The following is a 22,100-nucleotide window of genomic DNA, read 5'->3' as shown; positions in this document are numbered from 1 at the left end:
CTAATATTTCTAAAGTTCTATGTGCTCTGTCTTCTTTTGCATTTTTGGTGTTTTTGGTGTGTTTGGTGAGTCACAGCGCCTCTAAAGGCCTGGCATGTGTACTACATGCCCTTGAAGCCTCCCGTTGAATCGTATTCATTGCAAGACTGTCTGGCTGCAGAACCTCCACACTCAGACGCACACACTCCTCTGTCAAACAGGAAGTGCTCATTCCAAATAAAATGTGACAATTCCAAATAAAATGGGACAGAATGAAATGCCGAAATGCTCGTGGAAAATTCAAAATGCCTTAATTAGTCAACAACGCAACATTAAAAGCTCCTTTCTTGAATGTAGCACAGTGCCTATTTATCTATACAGCATGTGTAGCCTGAATATTTATGCCAATAAACGATTATATATTATATTATTTCTGAATGTATAATATAGGATCATTTATGGCCACAAATGATCGTATAATATACAATTGTTACGACTGTGGTTGTATTTCTGTGTTCGTGTCGCAATTTTGTGTTGTGCTCCAGTAGCTCCTAGGCTGGGGCTTAACAACAATCAGTAATAGTATCTTCCATGCAGTATTCTTGATACGAGAAAAATGCAGCAGAGCTCGTGACTTGAACAGTTTATTATTGAGATGTGAAAAATCATTGGTCTATACTCCGGCATCTTAGAGTTTAATCTTTTATAAATTGAGTTGTTTATTTCAAACATACACAAAATCAAATAAACAGTTCATGATAATCAAACTATATCTCACCAAACACAGAAAGAAGTCACCAATTATGAAAAAAAAGCAAATTATTTGTGGGGTGATGCAAATTCCCAACAATTGGGCGTCAGGGGGGTTAACAGACTGCATCATTGACTTGTCATTATCTGGCTTTATTCGGCTGCTCAAACGTTATTGTGCCTTCAGGGGGCAGCATATTCTTTATTCCAAACTGCCAGGCATCTGTACAGCAGCAACAGCAGCAGCAGCCGCAGCAGCATTGTAAATTGGACACGGGTTCAAATCTGGGTTGCCGTGTAAAGAACTACTAAGCCAACTGCTTGAATACAGTGACAACCTACAGTGACAACCCCGGTAAAAAGGGAATCATTCTTGATCCCACACATCTGGATTCATATATTTGGTAGAGTCGATCTATATTTTACATGACAGACAGACGACATTCGCCTACCCTCTCCTCTCTATAAGAAATACCAATTTTCATACGTATATTTTGAGTCGCAGCATATTTACATGGCAAGCACGCATATGCAGACCTGAGAGACTGTTTGAGTTGCCCTTTGCACACCTGTTTGCAGGTTGTCCAATGAGCTGTCACCATGAGTCTAGTCCAACATCAAACATCAAGTCTGCTTCGTCTGATATCGCCTTTAAATAACTGCACCCCCAAATCTCTTTGGCTCAACGGTGTCACACCTCATTAATGAAGATCTCAAAGAGACATCATAGGAAGAAACGACAGTGACTCGTTATTAAAGCCCCACTGTCATCCTCTGCTATCTCCCGCTCTCACTTGGAGTTTTATTTTTAGCATTCAAACAACTGGTCGCCTAAAAATGGGCCTATCCTTCATGGGTTGGGGAAGGAGGGCCGTTGCTATGTATGGTATCCACCCCCCCAGTACCTCACAGGCCCGACAGTGCTCCTCTTTCGCCTTTGTGTCCGCAGAGCCAAGGCGTGAAGGAGTAATCGCTGTGGGAGAATAACTTTTAAGGATACTTGGAGTATTTCTCCGTGGGATGCCTGAGAACCGCCGCTGAGGGACCGCCCTGACCATTCCTACCCCCCACATACCCGTTTCTTACATAGGAAGCAGGTGACCGGACAGTTTGTCCAGTTTCAAACTGTGAGACCAAACGCTTACGGTGGAGTCGTGTGGTGACTCTGGACCATGCTCCCCCTGTGGCTGTTTGTGCTGCCCTGCCTGAGCCTCGTGCCTCCGGCACCGGCTGAGAAGGGCCTGGACTTCCCACAGTATGACGGGAAAGACCGCGTCCTTGATATCAATGAGAAGAACTACAAGAAAGCCTTGAGGAAGCACAGCATGCTGTGTCTGTACTACCACGAGCCCGTGCCGGACAGCAAGGAGCTGCAGAAACAACACCAGATGACTGAGTTGGTTCTGGAGGTAAAGTATGAGAAAATAACAGAGGAAGACTCACAGTAAATGTTTTTTCGCGCTCCAGTGGGCAGTGAGACAACCAAAAAAAGGGTCAGAGAATCCACCAACCCTCCCATGCGAGTGTCAGTGTGCATGAGTTTCCTCAAGGTCAGTATGTATGGACTCCATGAATCCACTGCGGCACAGTGCAGAAACACAAGCTGTCACTTCAGGTTATTTCAGCATTCTATCGGTGTTTGTCACCGTCCCGCCGAAACGCACGAGGCGAAATCTTCCCGCAGCTCTCCTCCGCTGCAATATATAGGCCAAAAGCTCCCGCGTGGAGTTTTTGGAGCTGCACGCCTGAAGGGCACCGCTTTACCACTGCCTCTTTGACTTGTCAATGCAAAAAAAAAAAAAAAAAATCGGATTTAAAGCCAATCTGCACTCAGGCGCCGTTTAACACGTCAAATTGATGGGTTTAAACAATTCTCTCTGTTCGAATCCCACACAAGCCGGGAACCATGAACTGTGTCACCGTCTCACGTTACGACAAGGCTTGAGGGCGAGCTGCTCTTTGATCCGCTGGGAGCAATCTGAGCTGAAACATGCAGACCTGACATTAGCTTCTCTTATTTTACACATCACAGGTGGGCCCTGCTGCTGGAACGCCACCTGTTAAACACGTCATTTGAAAAAAAAAAAAAAAAAAGGAAAATTATAATCTACTTTGCACATGTGACCACTCAATCTACTGTTAATGCAGTCACGTGTACTATCATTAATGTATTGGGTGACAATAATTCTTCTACCACACAATCAGTATCTCACGTTGCAGGTGAACCACACATCACTGGCACTCACAGTTGCATGTTGGATGTTCTTTTGCTACCATGACCTGCCATTGCTGGATCTCCCATTGCAGTTACTGTGCAAAGTGTTTGACATTGACGGCGACTATTCTCGATCGTACAAAGAAGGGGAACTCAAAAAGAAGTTGTCAATGCATTGCTCAAAGGTTCCACAAGCTTTTAACTTTATTAGCTTTATACATCCTTTGCTGCAGCAGAGCCCTATTATTACTGAGTTAATTTGCTGTACCCCCCCAAAAAAACAATTGCCAGACCAATTATATGCATATGCTGGCTTTGGCTATATTTAGAACAAGTCAGTCATGGTGGTGATTATGTAACCGTATCTCTTTGGCCTTGGGGTAGCATGAGTACCTCTGTCATATTGCCAACTTTGGTATTGCTGTCAAACAGCCTTTTGCACATGGAGTTTTATATAATTAGTATTTAATGACCATAAAAGGCTGTAGTTTTTATCACCACAACGCAAAACACCAACTGATTAAATTTCTCACGTTCCTTTGCTAATTTAATCGCCATATAATCATGCCCTTTTTTGTGTTCAATTAATTTATTCATGACATCTAAATATATTTACATCTGCAGCTTGCGGCTCAGGTAATGGAAGAGAAAGACATTGGGTTTGGAATGGTCGACTCCAAAAAAGATGCAAAAGTGGCAAAGAAACTGGGTGAGTATTTGTGAATACATGATGATTTTCTGCTGCAATCACATGAAAGAAATACTTCTTTTTTTTTAGCTTTAAGGCTGTGTTAACGTGCGCTTTCTTTGGTGGCAGACCTGGAAGAGGAGGGAAGTGTGTATGTTTTCAAGGCGGACAGGGTGGTGGAGTTTGACGGCCTGCTCTCCGCCAACACCCTGGTGGAGTTCCTGTTGGATGTGAGTCGACTCACTCAAATATACTAAAACAAGGAAATTAATACTTAAAATAAGCAAAATGATCTACCAACAGAACAAGAAAATGATAATTGACAAGATTTTCAAAAATAAGAAAATAATTCTAGCCCCATATGACCCAGCGTCTTGAAAATAGCATTTTTGGACTCAAAACAAGTATTATTTTCATGTGTTATTATTTTCAAATCTTCAAAATAAGAAGATTGGGCTTATGAAATCCCAGTTCAGGTCCTTTGATTGCTGGCCAGTCATCTTAAAATAAGAAAAAATGCTTGTTTCAAGCCAAACATTACTTATAACTAGTTTTTAATACTCAACGCCAAGACCATTCTAGCTAATAGGAAAATAAAGTAATAATCATCTTAAAACTAGAATAATAATCTTAGTGGACAACTTTGTTTTAAGCAAAAATGACTTATTAGTCAAAAACAAGTCATTTTTCACTTAATTTAAGAAATGATATCTTGCCTAGGTTTGACTTTTTGTGGTCTTCTTTTCTCTCGTTCCGCGCTGCAGCTGCTGGAGGAGCCCGTGGAGGTGATAGAAAACGCTCTGGAGCTGAAAGCCTTTGACAGGATGGAGGAAGACATCCGGCTCGTGGGCTACTTCAAGAGCGACGACTCTGAGCGTGAGTTTGTATGTTTGTTTGTTTTTGTTGTTGTTGTTGTTTGTTTTTGTGGCAGTCCGAACAAAGCCGTCTGCCTTGTTGTTTGATCCGCGATGGGCTTTTTGTGGCGCGTGCCCTTTATTGTGGTGGGAGTGCATTTTAACCCACTCATCTCCATGGATTTACAGATCCATTTTTACCTCTCCTGCACACACAGCTGCCGCTGCCTGCTAACCCTCCCCCCCCCACCACCACCACCACACACACACACACACACACACACACACGCTGCGGAGTAACTAAGTGCAGGGTAATCTACTCGCAGTGACAAAACCTGCAGCTCAATCCCATCTGGCCAACTGTGGGAGCAATAAGGCCGAGGTCAAAGTTGAGCTATTTCCGCTCCCCGTCGTGCAAAATGTGGAGCGTATAACTACCAAGGGAAGGACAAACGGACGCGGCTGATGAAAACATACGAACACAACGTGGGCCTGACTTGTTTGTTCCTCTTTTATCTGCAGATTATGAAGCTTTTAAAGAAGCTGCAGAGCAGTTCCAGCCCTACATTAAGTTCTTTGCCACGTTTGAGAAACCTGTAAGTAACACGTTGAGCCATTATTTCATGATTTTTTCCCCCTCATCGATCGACCTTTATTCATTTATGTTTTCATTGCTTTAGGTGGCCAAGGAGCTGACGCTGAAGCTGAACGAAGTGGACTTCTACGAGCCCTTCATGGAGGAGCCGGTCACTATTCCAGGCAAGCCTCTCTCCGAGGAGGAGCTGGTGGCGTTCATAACTGAACACAGACGGTAAACAAAGAGCACCTCCTCCCAAATGTGGATTCCTCTTCACGCGGTTCTGAAAGAATTTTACATGGTCATACTCTTCAACTAAGTTCCCGCTGGGACATGTGATGTGTTTCCCGTTCCGTCAGACCGACGCTGAGGAAACTGCGTGCAGAAGACATGTACGAAACCTGGGTGGGTGGAGGACGCCAAGCTGCACCCACAACAAACGAACGTGTCTGTCGATGGCGATGCGACATTTCTCTTTCTTTCTTTGCAGGAGGATGACATAGACGGCGTCCATATTGTGGCCTTTGCCGAGGAGGAGGACCCTGGTAGGATCAAAGTCCCTGCTGCTGCCGTTACTCCAACCACAAAAGTGCTCAGGCAGTTTAAGGAGATTGAAAGAGGAGCTTTTAATGCGCTCGTTTAAGATTGTGACGTCACTTTGCTCTTAGAATGTCAGGCACATTTTTCCACTGACTCAACACTTCAGTACAAAAACAGTCACAAGGCAGTAAATACTTCAAAGCAAAACTTCAGAGGCCTGTCGAGATACACAGAATATATTTAGTTTATTCGGTTGATATAAATCATTATTTTACATGTGCTTATTTGGTCATGTTCCAATCTTTAACCTCTATTTTATTGTTGTCTTCCTTTACCTTTCGTGCCTGTTTATATTTAGGTGTTGTTTATCCATGTTTTAATGGTACTGGTGTCACACAAGCCTTCAGTAGCTTTTAACCTCTTTACTTTTTTCTGTTTGAAAGTATTTGCGAAGTAAACACATTCCTAAAAATGACTTGAAAATGTGTGTGTTTAAAAAAAAATATATATATTGTCATGTGAACTTTCTTTTAGATGGTTTTGAATTCCTGGAAATCCTGAAGGAGGTAGCCAGAGACAACACTCACCTTCCAGAACTCAGCATCGTCTGGATCGATCCCGACGACTTCCCTCTGGTGAGCCTGACGCAACCACACAGGGAGACCGGTGGCAAAAGTTCCAATCCACAATCTGAACTGTAAAATGGTGGCACGCCTGTGCTTTTTTTTCTTTCTTTAATTTATTCCAGTTGATTCCCTACTGGGAGAAGACGTTCAAAGTGGACCTGTTCAGACCACAGATTGGAGTCGTCAACGTCACAGACGTGAGTCAGCGACTGCTTTCCTAACCTGACATGAACAATGTGTCCAAGGCCTTCATCAGGTCTCTCTCTCTCTCCCCCCCACTCTCTCTCTCTCTCTCCCTCCCTCCCTCCCTCTCTCTCTCTCTCTCTCTGTGAAAGCAGGCGGACAGTGTGTGGATGGAAATGGAAGATGATGAAGACCTGCCCACAGCTGAGGAGCTGGAGGATTGGATTGAAGATGTGCTCTCTGGAAAAGTTAACACTGAGGATGATGATGATGATGATGATGATGATGATGATGATGATGATGATGATGATGATGATGATGACAGTGAAGATGATGAAGACGAAGATGAAGATGATGATGATGACGATGACGATGATGATGATGATGATGATGATGATGATGATGATGATGATGATGACGATGATGATGATGATGGCGATGATGATGATGACGATGATGACGATGATGATGATGACGATGATGATGATGACGATGATGATGAGTAATTCAAAGTCTGAGAGTAGCCAATGTTACCTCTTCTTCGGTCTTTATTCTTCAGACTGATTTGAATGTAACTTTCAAAAATACTGTTTATGTACATTAGAATAATTTTTGGTTAAGAAAAACAAAACAATATTTGCACTAAAGTTCACAATAAAAATAATAACATAATAATAATAATAATAATAATAATAATAATAATAATAATAATAATAATACATTAATGTTTGATTTTGATGATGTAAATAAGCCTATAAGGGGTTTGGGGATTGAAATTAAATAAACATTTGTCAATAAACATATGGGTTTGGACACATGACAATCAAGATGACATATAAATGGCTGTATTAATAAAGAACTGTAAATGTCACCAACCCTGCTGCTTAATGATTTTTTCCCCCCATAACACCTGAATGCTCGATTGTAATAACTTCCCTAGAAACTGAAAGAGTTTGCTCTTTATCAGGAGGATACAGATAAAGTAGATAAAGGTCTACAGTTCTACTATTTTCATGCACAACAAAGACAATGATCTCACTGGAATCCCCTTAATGCTTTTAATGCTTCTAAGACCTCATTACTGAAATGATCTAATCCAAACATCAAATTCAGTATGTTTGCTTGTAACCTCTCTTCAATTTGTTAAAAAAAAATCCATTCAAAAAATGAATGCAAAATACCATTTTAAAATGTATTTTTATTTTTTTTTTTACAAATGTGACCTTGACACCACTGCAGTGATTTTACATGTTTCGTAGTATAAAAAGAGACATTGGACGACCTGAAACGACTTGTCGGCTGCATACCATTTGGACGTAAAAAAAAAAAAATCAATCTCTCTCTTTTAAACTTGTGTTTTTCTTCTTTTTAAAAAAAATCATTCTCTCGTCCAAGCTCTCATATTTCACACACGCTTGAAAACTACACATGTACGCTGAGCACAGCCTAAATATGTATAACTGAGGCACATGTGTTGTTAACAAGAACTTCCTAAAGAGGTCTACAAAAAAAAAAAACTACAGTCTGAGAGCACATTAAAACTCTTGTAAGTATAAATGTACGATACAACAAGCATCATCATAAATACACATTTTTTTTTTTTTTTTTTAAGAAATACAGACAAGAACTTCTTTGAGTTTGATTGATAGTGTTCCCGTAGTGGTCAGTAGGTGGCAGAAGTGTGACAATCTCGTGTTGACAGTGGAAACACTGTGCATAAATACTGACACTGGAATGAGTTGATTCAATCTAAATAATAGACATTTTAACACTTGCTCAAACAATTTACAGCAGGAAATTACTGGGTATTACTTTTATTTTGAAGGTGATGTGGAAACGATGCGCCATATCTATAGACATTACTCAAGAAAGTTGTGTGGCGTGTGATAAGCCACGATCCCGTTGGCCTAAGACATATATTGATTGGTTGGAGACACGAAAGTATGATAAAATACATAAACGTGTAACAATTTGCACTTATTTTGAGCACGTTGAGTGATAATCGGGTCATAATTCTCCTGAATTTGCAGGCAATTTGTGCCACAGCTGACCTTACGTTGCTCAGGATTCATAACAGCGTCCACTGATTCCTTCTTCTACAACTGCTTTATCGGACTCAAGGGTTCAGTCCAACCAGACGAAAAGGCAAAGGAAGAGGAGACCGCGGAAAGGACGGACACACACATTCACACCTTTGGAAAATTTAGCCACCGATAAACCTCTTAATGCAAGTTGGCACAGGGAGGACATGCAAACTTAACTGAAAAGTCCAACTCCATAAACCTGGCAGGTCTACCGAACGGTCCACATACACTGCACGTAGTGAAATGTACAAACACGAGCTCCTTCACGGTTGACTCGACTGTCTGGGTTCAGTCGTATTGTGGTTGGCATTCAGTCTGAGATACTCCTGCGATTCCTCTGACATTTACAAACATGGTGCGATCTATTTACAGACCAAATACAGCGCAGACAGATAAAATCAGTACAAAATCTCTGTCAAGTTCCCGGAAAAAAAACAAACATTAAGCAATGCACAATTTTTGTATAAAAGAAAAACGTCTGTAGGGATAAAGTATATTGACATATAAATACTGTACATACACCTGTAATACAGGACAGTGAAATAACACCAGCGAAGACTGCCAGTGATTCAGCGTATATCAAATGTCCCGGTCATTACAGGAAAAAAAAAAAGCGAAGACACGTCGAGACAGACTGCAGATAATACCACGAGTAAAAACCACACAAATGCACTCACTTTTGTATCCGAAAAACCACAAAATCCTCCTCAAAATGAGCTCTCTCCCCAGGCAGGCACACACTGGCACATGCAAGTAAAGAAAGGTGAGAGTTTGTGAGTGTCGTCTGTAGTGCATAGAGGAGTCACCCAACTGCTGATATCTGTCTTTTGTCGTGTCGCGAGACGAAGACGTACCGATAGTCCGCATGAGAAAAAAAAATACATCAACATAAGTACAAAAGACAGTACAAAAAGGTTTCTTTCTTTTTTCTTTTTGAATCCGTCGCGAAACTGTGACAGTTCTGTGAGTTCAGGCCAGCTGCTCTGGTCCAACGTGTCACTGTTAAACGGACGTCTCAGATTGGAGCAGCAGTATAAACTTGTGCGACTTGGGGTCGACGTACTCCTCAGTCACTCGGATGTAAGGGATGCCCTTGACGGTGACGGCTAAGTTGAAGTCGAGGCATCGGAGCAGGAACTCCGTCCCCTCCTTGACGCCGCTGGTGACGGACGCCTCGCTGACCAACGTCCACTGATCCGCCATCCAACGCTCGGGGCCGTACTGCAGGGTGGGACCGGGGGCGAGGTAGGCCTCGAGGAATGCCTGGACACACACACACACACACACACACACACACACACACACACACACACACACACACACACACACACACACACACACACACACACACACACACACACACACACACACACACACACACACAAAATATGTTATCAGACTCATTGAGGATATAGTTTGCGTGTGAATGTATTTACTGATCCCCAACATGTATGCTGAAAAAGACCGACATAAAAGACCCATCTGACCTTAGGACTCATGTTATTGACCAGGCAGAAGGCCAGGTGTTTCTGGATGCTCTCCATGCTGTGGCAGTGCTGCCTCCTGGTGGTGCGGAGGTACTTCTGCAGAGAACGGGCGAGAGAGGGAAATACCGCGAGAGCCGCTTCGCGCACGTCCATGATGTCGGACGGCGTTGCCCGTTCGTCTTCTTTCTTCATGCGGCGGACATGCGTGAAGGCTTCCTCCACGGCCACCACCAGCCTGACACACACGTACACAGTTATCTCAAAAACCCACGGTAGGAATGATATATTTCAACAAATCAAATAGTCCCTGTGCTCCAGTCCTGGCCAGGGTTTCAACTGTGTGGTTGAATAATGTCGGGTTCCACACGCTAATTGTCATTTCCTTCATTTATCATTGTTGTCATTGTCTCTTTAGACCTTCCTAACGACTGTTTACTAAATTTGTCACAATGCATACTTAAATACACTATGCTCCATTTTTTTACGAGACAGGTGTGGGACAACAATCCTCCTGTGGGAACGGGTATCGCTGCTCCACTTCTTAAATGTAAATGTAAATTACATGATTAATTGTTCTGTGGCTGTACGGATTATATATATATATATATATATATATATATATATATAACAGCAGCTTTGCATATTTTTGATTTGAGCAAATGAACAGAAATCTGCAAATAAGTTGAAAGTATCAGAGTTCATATGCTTTAATAATTCATTGGGGTATTTGAAGCATATGAATCTCATAATGTTGCGTGATCAAAGCACTCCACAAGTCTCAGTGGGATTTAACCGAGTAACATTGGCGTTGTAACTTTCACATAAAAGAGACCCGCACTTATTCACCCATGAGATCATGTTCATTTTATTATCATAGTCTGGAGCTTAATTGTTATCTTCATACATACTCAGATAGTATGAAATAACAATAGGAAATATATATATGCATCACAGAGTAACATTGAGATATGTTCTAACTTTCCATTGCGGTCAAATCAATATGTGGATATAATCAGAAATTTGAGAGAAGCTGATCATTTCAAACAATGACAAATAGTAAAGGGGGGAGTTTAATATGTAATTTTAATTTCTTCTCACTCCTAATGTGTGTGCACATATGAAGGAAATGTAAATTCATAATTGCTCACGTTTATTTCCGAACCTGACATTAAGTGAAAAAAAACCCTGCCACCTTGTGCTTCCCTCTCATCACCTCATTAATACAACCTTTCTCTAACATGACCCTTGGACATTTTGATCCCATTAACTCACCTGGCTTTGCGTTTGCGGACTCTTCTCTCGTAGTCGGCCTCTTCGTAGTACAGCTCATTGTGGGCGCTGTCTTTGCGTTTGGCCGCAGCTGTAACCATCGCCCGTGACGGGTTTCCATTACCAGGCTGAGCCCCCGCTGCGCTCCCCGGGGCTGCACCAGAAGGAGAGGACGGAGCCAAATTGGTTACATCGCTGCGGGTTGATGGGAGCAGCCCTTGACCCACCGGTCCCCCTCCAGTGATTAATGGGGTGTGTCTTAATATGAATCATGGAAGGAACAACTTGCACTGGAGGGGGGGGGGGGGGGGGGGGGGACGACTGATCTTATCACAGGAAGTGTAAAACAATGGTGAATCAACTTCCCTGGTTTGTGGTTAGCTCGTTCTGCTCTCTGCACGGATTCAAGCACTATGTATGGTAATCTTTTTTTACTTATCTGGGACACTGGGACAGTTTCAGTCACAGCACATTTTAATTATAGCAGTGAGGACAGAGGCAACTTTCATGAGAAGCATCAACATTCCTTCACTTCACGGTCGTCTTCTGATGCGGAGACGTTTTAACTGGGGTGTTGGATTAAACATTCATTATTTTTGCATATCAAAGGCCGTAGTTATTGTCTGATCTGTGGGATTGCTGGTGTGACAAACACACGAAACTGAAGGAGCTCGCCATCAGAGTTCCGACTGTTTCCATGTGGGGAAAGAAAAAGAAAGCAAATTATTCATGAAATTCAGTAAAGTTAGGGGGAGGATACAGGCAGTAAGCGCTGCAGGTCAGGTGAGGATATAAATCATTAAAAGTCTGATCTGCATATGCATATGTATGCAAGGTGAGGCAGACGAAGCAATCAGGCTGTACAAAAAGGTGTGTAATGTGTAATGAAATTCAATGAGATAATTGGAATCATTGTGAAAATTTTCCACTGGAAACATGGATAAACACCAGCCTCCTTTACTTGTTGGGCCTACTGAATGATAGAGAGAAAGGTGTGTGGGGAAAAAAAAGGTGGATGGAAGGAGCAGAAGGAGTATCGCTGGAGACAGGCTGAGCAGGAGGAAGGAGAAATGTGGGAGTATGTGAGGAATGAGTGTTACTCTAATGAATTATTTAAAGATTGGAAACTCAGTGGCCCCCTAGAGGCTCTTTTCCTTGCACTTTGATAGAGAAGGGGGGGTGGGGTGGATGAAGAGTGCTATGAGGACACCATATCCCATACTCATTCCCGTCTATAGATTGGCAAATCCACAGTATTGTGCGGTGGGAGGGGGGATTATTGGGTGCTGAGAGGAAAGCCCCTTTAACTGCAGGAAAGAGTGCAATATGTGGCATTATAGCATGTGTGCACGTGGGTGCAGTGAGGCAATACATCAAAGACATCACAGTGCCGCAGCTGAAGTGTGTGTGTGTGTGTGTGTGTGTGCATAAGTGCACTATATACATTGTGCTGGAGATGGAGGCTTTATAGTGCAGTGAAGATGGAGAGAACTCGACTGTGAAATTGGTGGCTTCCTGTGATAAAGTGCTGCGCGGAGTGAAAACCGAGACTCTTATCTGTACTTACTGTCCAAAAGGTACGCTCTCAGTTTGTTTTTAAAAGCTTATGGACGAGATGGATGGGAAAGAGAGCGTCACGCCATGAGAAAGCAGAAGAAGAAACGAGGGAAACCAAAGGGGAGAACAAGAAGAACACCGGCAAGAATTTTGTGAAACATAGGAGTGGATTATTGGGATGGGTGGAGTAACTCACTATCGACATTGTAGACTTTTAATCCGGCCAGATGTTTGGCGGCCCGGTGTTTCGAGGCAGAGAGTAGCGCTGGGTTATGGAGGGGAAAATCTCTGTAGTAATACTCCAAAATGGACAGGGCAGCCCGTTGAATGCTGTGACACAGGTGAGAGAAGAGGCCAACATTCAGAAACAACATGGGATTTGGTTCACAAGTTATATAATAAAAGACAATAATAATAACGCTATTTAAACTACTGAAGAAGTTCTGTCAGTCTGAAATGTCTCTTTTATTCCATTATCCTACTTGTATAGGGTTAGGGTTATCCACATCATAACCAAGCCATGGTATTTAGAATTTTATCATATATCCAAAATACTTACTACAAACCACAACTTAAACCCAACATCTCTCAATTCTATGAGAGCCATACATATCACAAATAAAGTGACGCAGCCATAAGCCGGGTCCAGCCCTCTCATATCTTTCCTAGAATAGCCCCCGAGCCGAGAGCGCTGCTGAGTAACTCGATTACTGCCTGTGCCAGTCTTCCCCGTGGCCATGACCCTCCAATTACTGCAGCGAAGGAGAGCATGACGACTGTGGTCGAATGCCATTGTGTGTGCCAATGTTCTACTCAAATGCTAAAATGCATCTTTTTATGAAGATTTGTTCAGTTTTGTTTTGCATTTCAATAGAAATCTCACACATATTAAACCGCCCGCGTACCTGAGCTGGCCGATATTGTAGTGACGCGTCTCTCCATCTGTGGAGCGAATGATGCACACGCTGTAGCATGGCTGGAGGTGGCGAAGCTCCAGCAGCACCACTGCCAGGTAGTGGACGAAGAGCTGGGAGTCCACCAGGGACACGGCAAACTGGACGATACCGTGGTAATCCTCGTCCTGGTCAAACACGATCACAGGTTGAATGAAACATTGTGGTGGCGTCACTGATTGTTGTACCTCATTTGTTCAAGAACATATTTCTTAGAATAAATATGGGTTTTATTTCTTCCAATATTTAATACTCGTGAATGTTTAAAAGCATATTGTAATACAGATGATTGTCTTAAAGATTAAGATAAGTTATACTTTTTAATGAACTTTTCTACTTTTAAACAAACCTGTGCATCGAGGATCCGGACTCCATAGAAGAGCCAATAGGACATGGTGAGCAGGAGAGTGAGCGTGGTGAGAAAGGCACGGTACACGCACACCCTCGGCAGGCAGGCCCGGCTCGGCCGCAGAAACAAGGCCCAAACAGCCACCAGGAGGATGAGGAGCTTGAATGAGATGGAGAGGAAGAGGCCCTCGCAGGCTGCGCCACAAGCCTCCAGCCTGTCGGGCCACATGACAGCTGGAAGTAGCAGGAAGACCAGGGGCGTGGCCAGGACGAGCAAGCCCACGCACGATCCCACGGCCACGGGGAGATAGCGGCGGAAGCCCTGGGTCCGGTCCTGGACCTCTTTACCGAGGCCAACCACTTCCTCCTGGGAAACGCTGAGCTCGGAGGTGCCTGTCACGGCGGTGGTGGTTTCTCCCCAGTTATCATCCTGAAAAGGAAAATGGAACAAAGAATTAGTGCTTTAAAGAATCCATGAGAACTTGTGACGATAGCGATTTAAAGAAGCTTGTGGATTTGTCACTTCTATCATCACTGCTCTATGTTTTTCAACAATTTGTCCACCAGTCAGAAGACAAGTTATTGAAAAAAAGCTAAACAATCATCTTTAAAGCACAAAACAAAGATATAAAAACAGATGTGGTAATTCAGAAGTTATTATGGCCAAGAAACATTTTCCCCATTTCCCATGATGCATTTCCTTCAGTCCATTATGAGTAAAAAAAACTTTAACTATCTATGCTATAATACTATATAATATAATATTTATTTTCATTTGCTATGACCATGATTTCATACACGCATTTTAAAGGAGGATTGTGAATAAAAAACACTGAAAAAAGACCCCCAGACTTTGAAAAAAGTCAAACAGATCAAACAGACAATATAAATTCTACCTTTTGTTCTTCACATGTGAGAGCACCACAAATATAATGCACCTTATGGAGAGCACATCTACCTTATTACCAAGCCACGTTTGAGTCATATGGATTTTTCCTCGTTATGATAGAAACCTTTGAAATCACTGAAGTAATAAAATATGACAGCGTACGATTTGCAGTGAGGCTCATGCTGGCAGAAAGATTCTCATATGAAGATACGCGCGCACGCACGCACGCACGCACGCACGCACGCACGCACGCACGCATCGCCACAACAAAAAGCTGGAGCTTTCCCTGCCCATCATTGCAAATTAAAGTGAGGGATTTTTCCCTGCTCACAGACAGGGTCATTTTAAGCATAAATCTTTCTGACAAAGACACAACATTTCGAATAAATTAGTGACAAGTCTACTCTAAAGAGACATTTATTTTTTGGGGCGCCTGTCATTAATTGACGTAATTAGCTATTCATTGTCCCCCGGAGTGTCACTGTGCTGCAGCAACTGCAACCAATCACAAGATCAGCGGAGGAAAAAAGAGGAATGACAAGGTGAACAGATAAGACATCAACACACACACACACGTCCGTCCTTCGGTTAACCAGATCTCTCAGGAAGTTAAAATAACCTTTTACAGACTCAAGCAAACCCTCCTGCTATGTGTTGAGTATGCTATCTATGAAATATGAACTACATGCGGCAGTCCCACGTCTCCAATGAGGGAAACGCATCATCAATGTGAATTCTGCCCTCCATCTCTGTTCACAGCCAATTACCTCAGCCTTGCTGGCGGAGGAGACGCCAACGGGAGCTGTAAGATGTATGAGGGTGGAAAAAAAGGGGAGCGGGGAGAATGAGAGAGAGGGGGATGGCGAGATGGTTGGGATGTTTTATGGTGGTAAAGCATTTTTTTTCCCCCTCCCCTTCGCTATGTGACTGACACCAAGGTGTGAAACGCGAGGTTCGCTATGTGCCCTGCAGGATGCGTACCTTCAACTCTATTTACTGTCCATTCTCATTTCTATGCAGCTCACGTCCCTTCTCTTTTGCTCCAATTGTTTCTCGAGGCAACCCCCACTTATTAGGGTCCTGATCTGATAACAGGATCTGTGAACGATCGGTATTATTGCTGTGCTTCACTGCGAGAACAAGAGCCAGTACCCACACAACACAGTGAGGCGAGGCTAAATAACCATTTATTAATGAAGTTGTGATCTAAATCAGGTAAAAAGAGACACATTTTCCCTTTTCCTTTAAAGTCCTCGCTGAGCCGATTTTTGTCTCCTCCCCAAACGATGAAATAAAAGATAAAATCAAGCCTTTTCAGAGTGACCCATTCTGACACACTGGGGCTTTGTTTGGCAGTCAGATGAAGATGGACCCTCGACAGTTTAGCTTCATGCTGAATGAGCAGATGTGGGGCTGCTATCAATCTTCTCATCTGACTCTCAGCACGAAAACAAATAGGCATATTTCCCCCCTCAAACACAAAATATATCTTTGATCAAAATACATCCCGGAGAGGGAGACTCCACAGGGCAGGTTGTCTGTGCTGCACCTCAGGTGTTGTTGGCTGGAAGACAATCTTTTGTTGTGTGGAGCATCGTTTTTCCCTCTTTTGTTTAAGAGTTTTAGTGTAGCTGCAAATATTATAAAATAACTGCAACGAGAAGGAATAATGCACAATATTCTTTGATTACTCGTGCTTGTGATGGTATATTTTTCGAGTGTATAGTTCTACTGCGATGTGTGATGCCTCGCTATCTTTAAAATCCAAAATTTCTCCCACAATTACAGCTAATCTTCAAACCCATTGATCTACCAATTACATTGTTGATTTATTTTTTAATTCACCTTATTGCCTCTTAAAAATGTTTACCAGACAAGTCCACCATGAAATATTTTACAGAAAAATAAAATGAAATGAATACATGAATTACAAATGTGTATATTTTTCTTTGTAGTTCAGTACATTTTAAACAACGTAGCCGGAACTAAACTAATACACTAAGATACACTGTTTCCACTGCTGTTTACAACACAGTTCACTTAATCACACCCATTTGTTGGCACATCTCTTCTCTTCTCTTCTATTCAAATCGCATGATTGGAACATTTTATCCTCCTCTTAACAATCTCATTACCGAGATGTTAATACAGGCAAGTTCCAATGCTAATGTCTCATTTAGCGGTAGAAAACAGTGCATCGCTGACTGAGCTAATACACAGTTTAAAACCAGCTATTAAAGCCTCGGTGGATTAATCTTGATGATTACTGCTGCACTAATCAGACCTGATCTCTGTATGGAGTGAGAAGTAACTGAGGGAAAAACACAGAAAGGGTTAAATCAGGGTGAGCAGCAGAGTGAGAGAGAGAGAGAGGCAGCCTGATTGCTGCCTGCCTGCCTGCTTGGCAGTCTTTTCATCCGGCAGAGGGTGAATACGGATTATGATTGGGCCTTTATTCACAACCACCAAGCTCAGAAACACACAGAAAACACAGCCACTGATAAGACCCGAAAAGCCCCCTGTGGGTTAAAAGTGACATTTACATGTTGACTTGTGCTGGTGTGGGTGAGGGCATTCGTGTGAGGGTATTTATCTGAGTTTAGGCTAAAATGAGTCAGAGCTCCTGCGAGACAAAGACGTTTTAAAATGCCCGGCAGAACCGCTTCAATTTACTGTTTTTCATTTTATTGCCGGGGCTGGTTTTTTTCTACATCAAATTACAGGCTTGTGGTTTGGGAGCCACGAGTGTAGATTGAGGCTAAAGGACAAAAGAGGCAAAGCTGTGAAATGCTAAAAAACAGGAGCACCATATGCTTTGCTGTTGCTAACTGGGAGGAAATTAAAGCTGCTCCCTCCTGGCACCGAGTAACAATGTCTAAAGCGACACAAAGCAGCGACGGACGGTTCTCGGTAACACACTTGGCGCTCTCGCTATGACTCACGGAGAAGCTGCACTCCAACACAGTGTCCTTATGTCGGAGGCATGGGTGTAAACATGGAGGATTACTCGTATCGGCTTTCGTCAAAGTGGCTTTTGGCTGGGATGTGGAGGCTCGTCTCAGTCAGCGAGAATATTTGTCTGCACTGGAGACGAGTTACCGATACAGCATCTAAAATTGAACCTTGCGCCCTGAAAGCGTCGGCCCGCTGCAGCGACGGTTCCTGGTGGCGAGGTGGCGCTGCTCGCCGACGCCATGTGGACGTTGTTTTCCCTGGAGGGCCGGCGCAACACAATGGCGGATCACCTTACGCCGCCAACAATGGACGCGAGCTGCAGGCTGCCGATCACGTGTCAGCGAGGAATGTGCTTTTCCCGCCACAAGGAGACGGCGAGCAGAATTGGCAAAGTGAGACACACACAACTCTTTAACGCTGTCAGGAAGTCTGGCTCCTAATCACACTGCATCTGTCTGGGAACATTAACTTTTTTCTTTTTTTCTTTTGAACAAACATTTTCTACTCCTTTTAACACGCAACTTACGAGCGCACGCACAATGACGATGTGCTCTCTTTTAGATTTCAAGTAGGTCAGGGACATTGTGAAGGCAGCCCAAGGCAGAGTGTGTGAGGAGAAGTAGAATATCTCTTTAGAGGGGTTGAGAATCGTTACACTCTTCCTTTTTTAACTCATTTCTATTCTTTTCTAATTCTTGGATACTCACTTGCTCCTAATTTTCGTACTGATTACCCTTTTCTCTGGCCTGGAAATACTGGAAAATACACGGAAACAGCACAGCAGATAAAAGCATGGCTCGGCTCTCTCGTAGTGCATGTTTCCATGTCTAAAAGCTCCACTGCTCACAGAGAGTGAGCTGATTCGGCCCCTCAGGCTTTACTCTGAGTCGTCCCAAGAAGCAGGATCAAGACCTGTGCTGGAGGATCTCGCCCTGCCTGGAAAACCTTTCAGTGGAAGCTTAAAACCTCTTCAATTTAGCTTTTATTCATTAAATGTTTGAGAGATAAATACTCTCATGCACTTTCTCCTATTATCTATTTAGCATTTTATTCATGTCAACATTGGTTTTTTTTGCACTTTTAAGCATGTTTATTTAAATTGTATCTCACATCTGATTTAGACTTTTTCTTGCTATTCCATTCATTTTTGATTTACTTATTACGTTTTCTTTTTTAATCATCAAATTTTAATCTTAGTTCTGCATTTGGAGATTTGTTTCGAACCTGTTTAATTATCGCTCAAATCTATTAATCATGAATCAATTAATTTGTACACATGTTGTAGTTGTTTCCCTCATTGTTTTGCTTGTATGTTGTTTGCTTTTCTTGGCACGTTTTACTTACTTCGAATATAGTTTGATTGATCGATTGATTAAACCTGTATCCTAAATCAACAGGTTGTACTTTATTCGAGGGTCTGCCAGGGAATCCAACAGTTCCAGTTGCAGTCTTCAGTTAGGATAAGTACTGGTGCTTCTAGCTTCAAATATTGACACTAAAGAACTTAAAAAAAAAAAAATTTAAAAATCGAATTGACTTCAAAGAAAAACACATTAATATTGAAACACTTCAGCAAGAAGCTGGTTAGAGCTGGACCACAGCTCTAATCCTTGCAGCGCCGACTTAGTTAAATATCCGCTCTGTCTTTCAGCAACATAATCACAGCAGTTTGCTTTTCTCCTTCCACTTAAAACCTCACACAGATCAACACAATCAGCTTTATATCTTATGCATAATATAAGACTAGTGCCAGGGTGCTTTGCTTTCAGAGGCATCAGGAATGACAATACTATCACACACGCACGCACGCACGCACGCACGCACGCATGCACGCACGCACGCACACACACACACACACACACAAATCCATCCAGGCCAACAAGAGGGATAGTAATCCTCTGACCTATTTGATCTCTTGCCACCGTAGTTTACTTAGTGTGGGCAGCAGTGGGCAGCAGCTGTGAGGCCACGTTTATAAGGTCATGATGCAAAGTTCATACATGGATTACTGGGTCTCGCTTTAGTCTGAAGAAATCTCAATGGCAGCTTGAGTGCCTTGGAAAACAAATAAAATACACTTCTTCGGAGACTCTTGGTTTATAAGATGAAGTCACGCCAACAAATAGAACGGTGGCCCTCAGAATCGACAAGTACCTGAGCTTCATCTCCAGGATCTGCCCCTGGCGTGGGTTCTCCGGGCAGCGGCTCTCCGTTGTGAACGGGGGACTCCTGGGACGGCGTGTCGGGTGGGTTGATGACGACGGATCTCTCAGACCGGCTGCTGTCTTTACTGCTGCTGGCCTTGTGCCGCTCACGGCTTCGATCCCTGGAAAGACGACCACGATATATTATGCACCCTGGACGTGAGGCTAACATATGAACATGGTAATTAGTGACTCGTGGAGATGATCTTTTTTCTCATTACATTAACTGCTTTGTCAGTAGCAAACTGAATTGTAAGCAAAAGCTGTCAGTTCAGGTTTTGGTGATAAAAGTCACAAAAAAAGACGTGGTTTTATTTTGCATTATAAACCACAAATATTCCAATCATCAACATGCATTAAGTAACAATTGACTTATGAATACATTTCAAAACATATATATTTCACACAATTTATTCATTAAGAAATGTACTTTAACAGAAGTATCGAAGTTAGAGCTGAAACACATGCTTGGTTAATAGTTCTTTAGCAAAGTGTTTGATAACTGATGTATCATGGGAGGCAAACAGGGATATTCAAAGTGTGTGTGTAAAGCCCCCCAAAGCCCGTCCAACTTTTACAACACCAATGCTTTGTGTCATGCCAAGTAGTTATTGGTTGAATGATGGACTTCCTAAATGCTTTTCATATTACAAGACAGCTTATGTTAGATTTCCCTCAATGTGATTTACTAAAACATCGGTCCTGAAAATGCATGGATCAATGTTATGAATAATAGTGTTTCTCTCCACTTCTTGTAAGCATCCACTCTTTTTATTGTGATTGGAGATTTGAGATGTTGATGTTGAAAACCACTGCTTCTGGTTCGCCGTAAGAAATTCCTGGGTACAATCGTTGAGCTCCAGCTTCTGCGGAGGCGCCACACTTTTGTGGCTAACTGTTCCTTGTCTGTGTGGTTTAGCTTCACCACGAATAAGACGGGTTACACGCAGAAAAATAAAGTTTGAAAGATGAAACACTGATTCTTCCCCCTGGTGCCTGGAGTCTTCATATCCCAATGATGAACCCAACATTGACAACACAAGACCACACCATTTCGAAATATCTGTTGTTTCAGGCCCGTGAGGTAAAATAAACAGAACAAAAAAAAACCCAACCAAAAACAGTGGATAAAGAGGGAAATGAAAACTCCAGCATGTAATCATGGACGTCAGGAACAAGCAGGAGTCAAACGAATATCTCTTTTTCAGAGTCAATCAGTGAAATAGGTTAGAGCCACTCAGCTGTGACGACCCTAATCCACAAGCTTTGTCCGTCTCACCCTCTCACTTGCTCTCTCTCTCTCTCTCTCTCTCTCTCTCTCTCTCTCTCTCTCTCTCTCTCTCTCTCTCTCTCTCTCTCTCTCTCTCTCTTTCTCTCTGCATCTCATTCCATCTATTTTGGCTGCAGAAAGATGCTTCCAACCGGGACTAACACCACATGTTAATACTCTCAGAAGCATCACTGTGAGGGTGTTGACACTGAACGCCATCTGATACTAACAAAGTCGTGTTGTGGGAAGGACTGCTCAACAGATACTCCCCTCCCTCAAAAAAAAAAAAAGAAAAAAAAGCAGGCAGTTCAATGGAAATATGAGCAGACAGGAAACATACCCGTGTCGGTTCGATCTCCCGGAGCGGCTGGAGTGATAGGAGTAGCCAGAGTGGGTCGACTCGGTGTCCATCTCGGCGCAAGATCGGAGGGCAGGGCAGGGGGATGAGGCGTGACTCGTCGTGTGGCAGAGAGGGCAAGTTAGCGGCAGTGATCAGGAGGACTCGAGGGGCGGTAGAGACGAGCCTGAGGATTCCACGACGACTGACAACTTCCCCGCAGAGCTGCTCGGAGTAACCACATTGACCTGAGCTACAAACAAATAGAGCACACCACATTAATGCTGTGTCAGTTGCTAGCGACGTCGACAAAAAAACCCAACAAGAGACATTAA

At 42.9% G+C, this 22,100-nt stretch overlaps 2 protein-coding genes across 2 annotated transcripts; one reads left to right on the top strand and one right to left on the bottom strand.

The window, feature by feature from the left end:
• Positions 1-1,647: 1,647 nt before the first annotated feature.
• Positions 1,648-7,283, top strand: casq2 (calsequestrin 2). Its single transcript, XM_080498322.1, has 11 exons — positions 1,648-2,138; positions 3,569-3,653; positions 3,762-3,862; positions 4,397-4,508; positions 5,009-5,082; positions 5,167-5,297; positions 5,423-5,468; positions 5,554-5,608; positions 6,138-6,238; positions 6,352-6,426; positions 6,568-7,283. Exons 1-11 carry the CDS (start codon positions 1,902-1,904, stop codon positions 6,916-6,918), a joined length of 1,368 nt encoding a protein of 455 aa, XP_080354448.1. The 5' UTR covers positions 1,648-1,901; the 3' UTR covers positions 6,919-7,283.
• A 549-nt stretch (positions 7,284-7,832) lies between these two features.
• On the bottom strand, positions 7,833-21,887 carry LOC308131555 (vang-like protein 1). The gene is made up of 8 exons (XM_080498321.1): positions 21,769-21,887; positions 20,109-20,280; positions 14,112-14,540; positions 13,715-13,890; positions 13,006-13,139; positions 11,256-11,406; positions 9,984-10,218; positions 7,833-9,759 (listed from the first exon to the last, which is right to left on the bottom strand). The coding sequence occupies exons 1-8, from the start codon at positions 21,837-21,839 to the stop codon at positions 9,499-9,501; spliced, it is 1,629 nt and encodes a 542-aa protein (XP_080354447.1). The 5' UTR covers positions 21,840-21,887; the 3' UTR covers positions 7,833-9,498.
• Between the last annotated feature and the right edge of the window lie 213 nt (positions 21,888-22,100).

The sequence above is a fragment of the Blennius ocellaris genome (genome assembly GCF_963422515.1).
Source record: "Blennius ocellaris genome assembly, chromosome: 6".
Lineage (NCBI taxonomy): Eukaryota > Metazoa > Chordata > Actinopteri > Blenniiformes > Blenniidae > Blennius > Blennius ocellaris.
This window is presented reverse-complemented; position numbering and strand designations above follow the sequence as displayed.

What these genes read in the sequence shown, in the direction of transcription:
- LOC308131555 (XM_080498321.1), bottom strand. Translation starts at nt 21,839, where the DNA reads ATGGACACCGAGTCGACCCACTCTGGCTACTCCTATCACTCCAGCCGC. An exon ending in ATCCTGGAGATGAAGCTCAG is followed by an intron (nt 14,541 to 20,108) that starts GTACTTGTCGAT and finishes TTTCCTTTTCAG; the next exon opens with GATGATAACTGGGGAGAAAC. An exon ending in AAAAGTCTACAATGTCGATA is followed by an intron (nt 11,407 to 13,005) that starts GTGAGTTACTCC and finishes CTTCTGGTGCAG; the next exon opens with CCCCGGGGAGCGCAGCGGGG.
- casq2 (XM_080498322.1), top strand. Translation starts at nt 1,902, where the DNA reads ATGCTCCCCCTGTGGCTGTTTGTGCTGCCCTGCCTGAGCCTCGTGCCT. An exon ending in CAAGAGCGACGACTCTGAGC is followed by an intron (nt 4,509 to 5,008) that starts GTGAGTTTGTAT and finishes TTTTATCTGCAG; the next exon opens with ATTATGAAGCTTTTAAAGAA. An exon ending in TGCCGAGGAGGAGGACCCTG is followed by an intron (nt 5,609 to 6,137) that starts GTAGGATCAAAG and finishes ACTTTCTTTTAG; the next exon opens with ATGGTTTTGAATTCCTGGAA.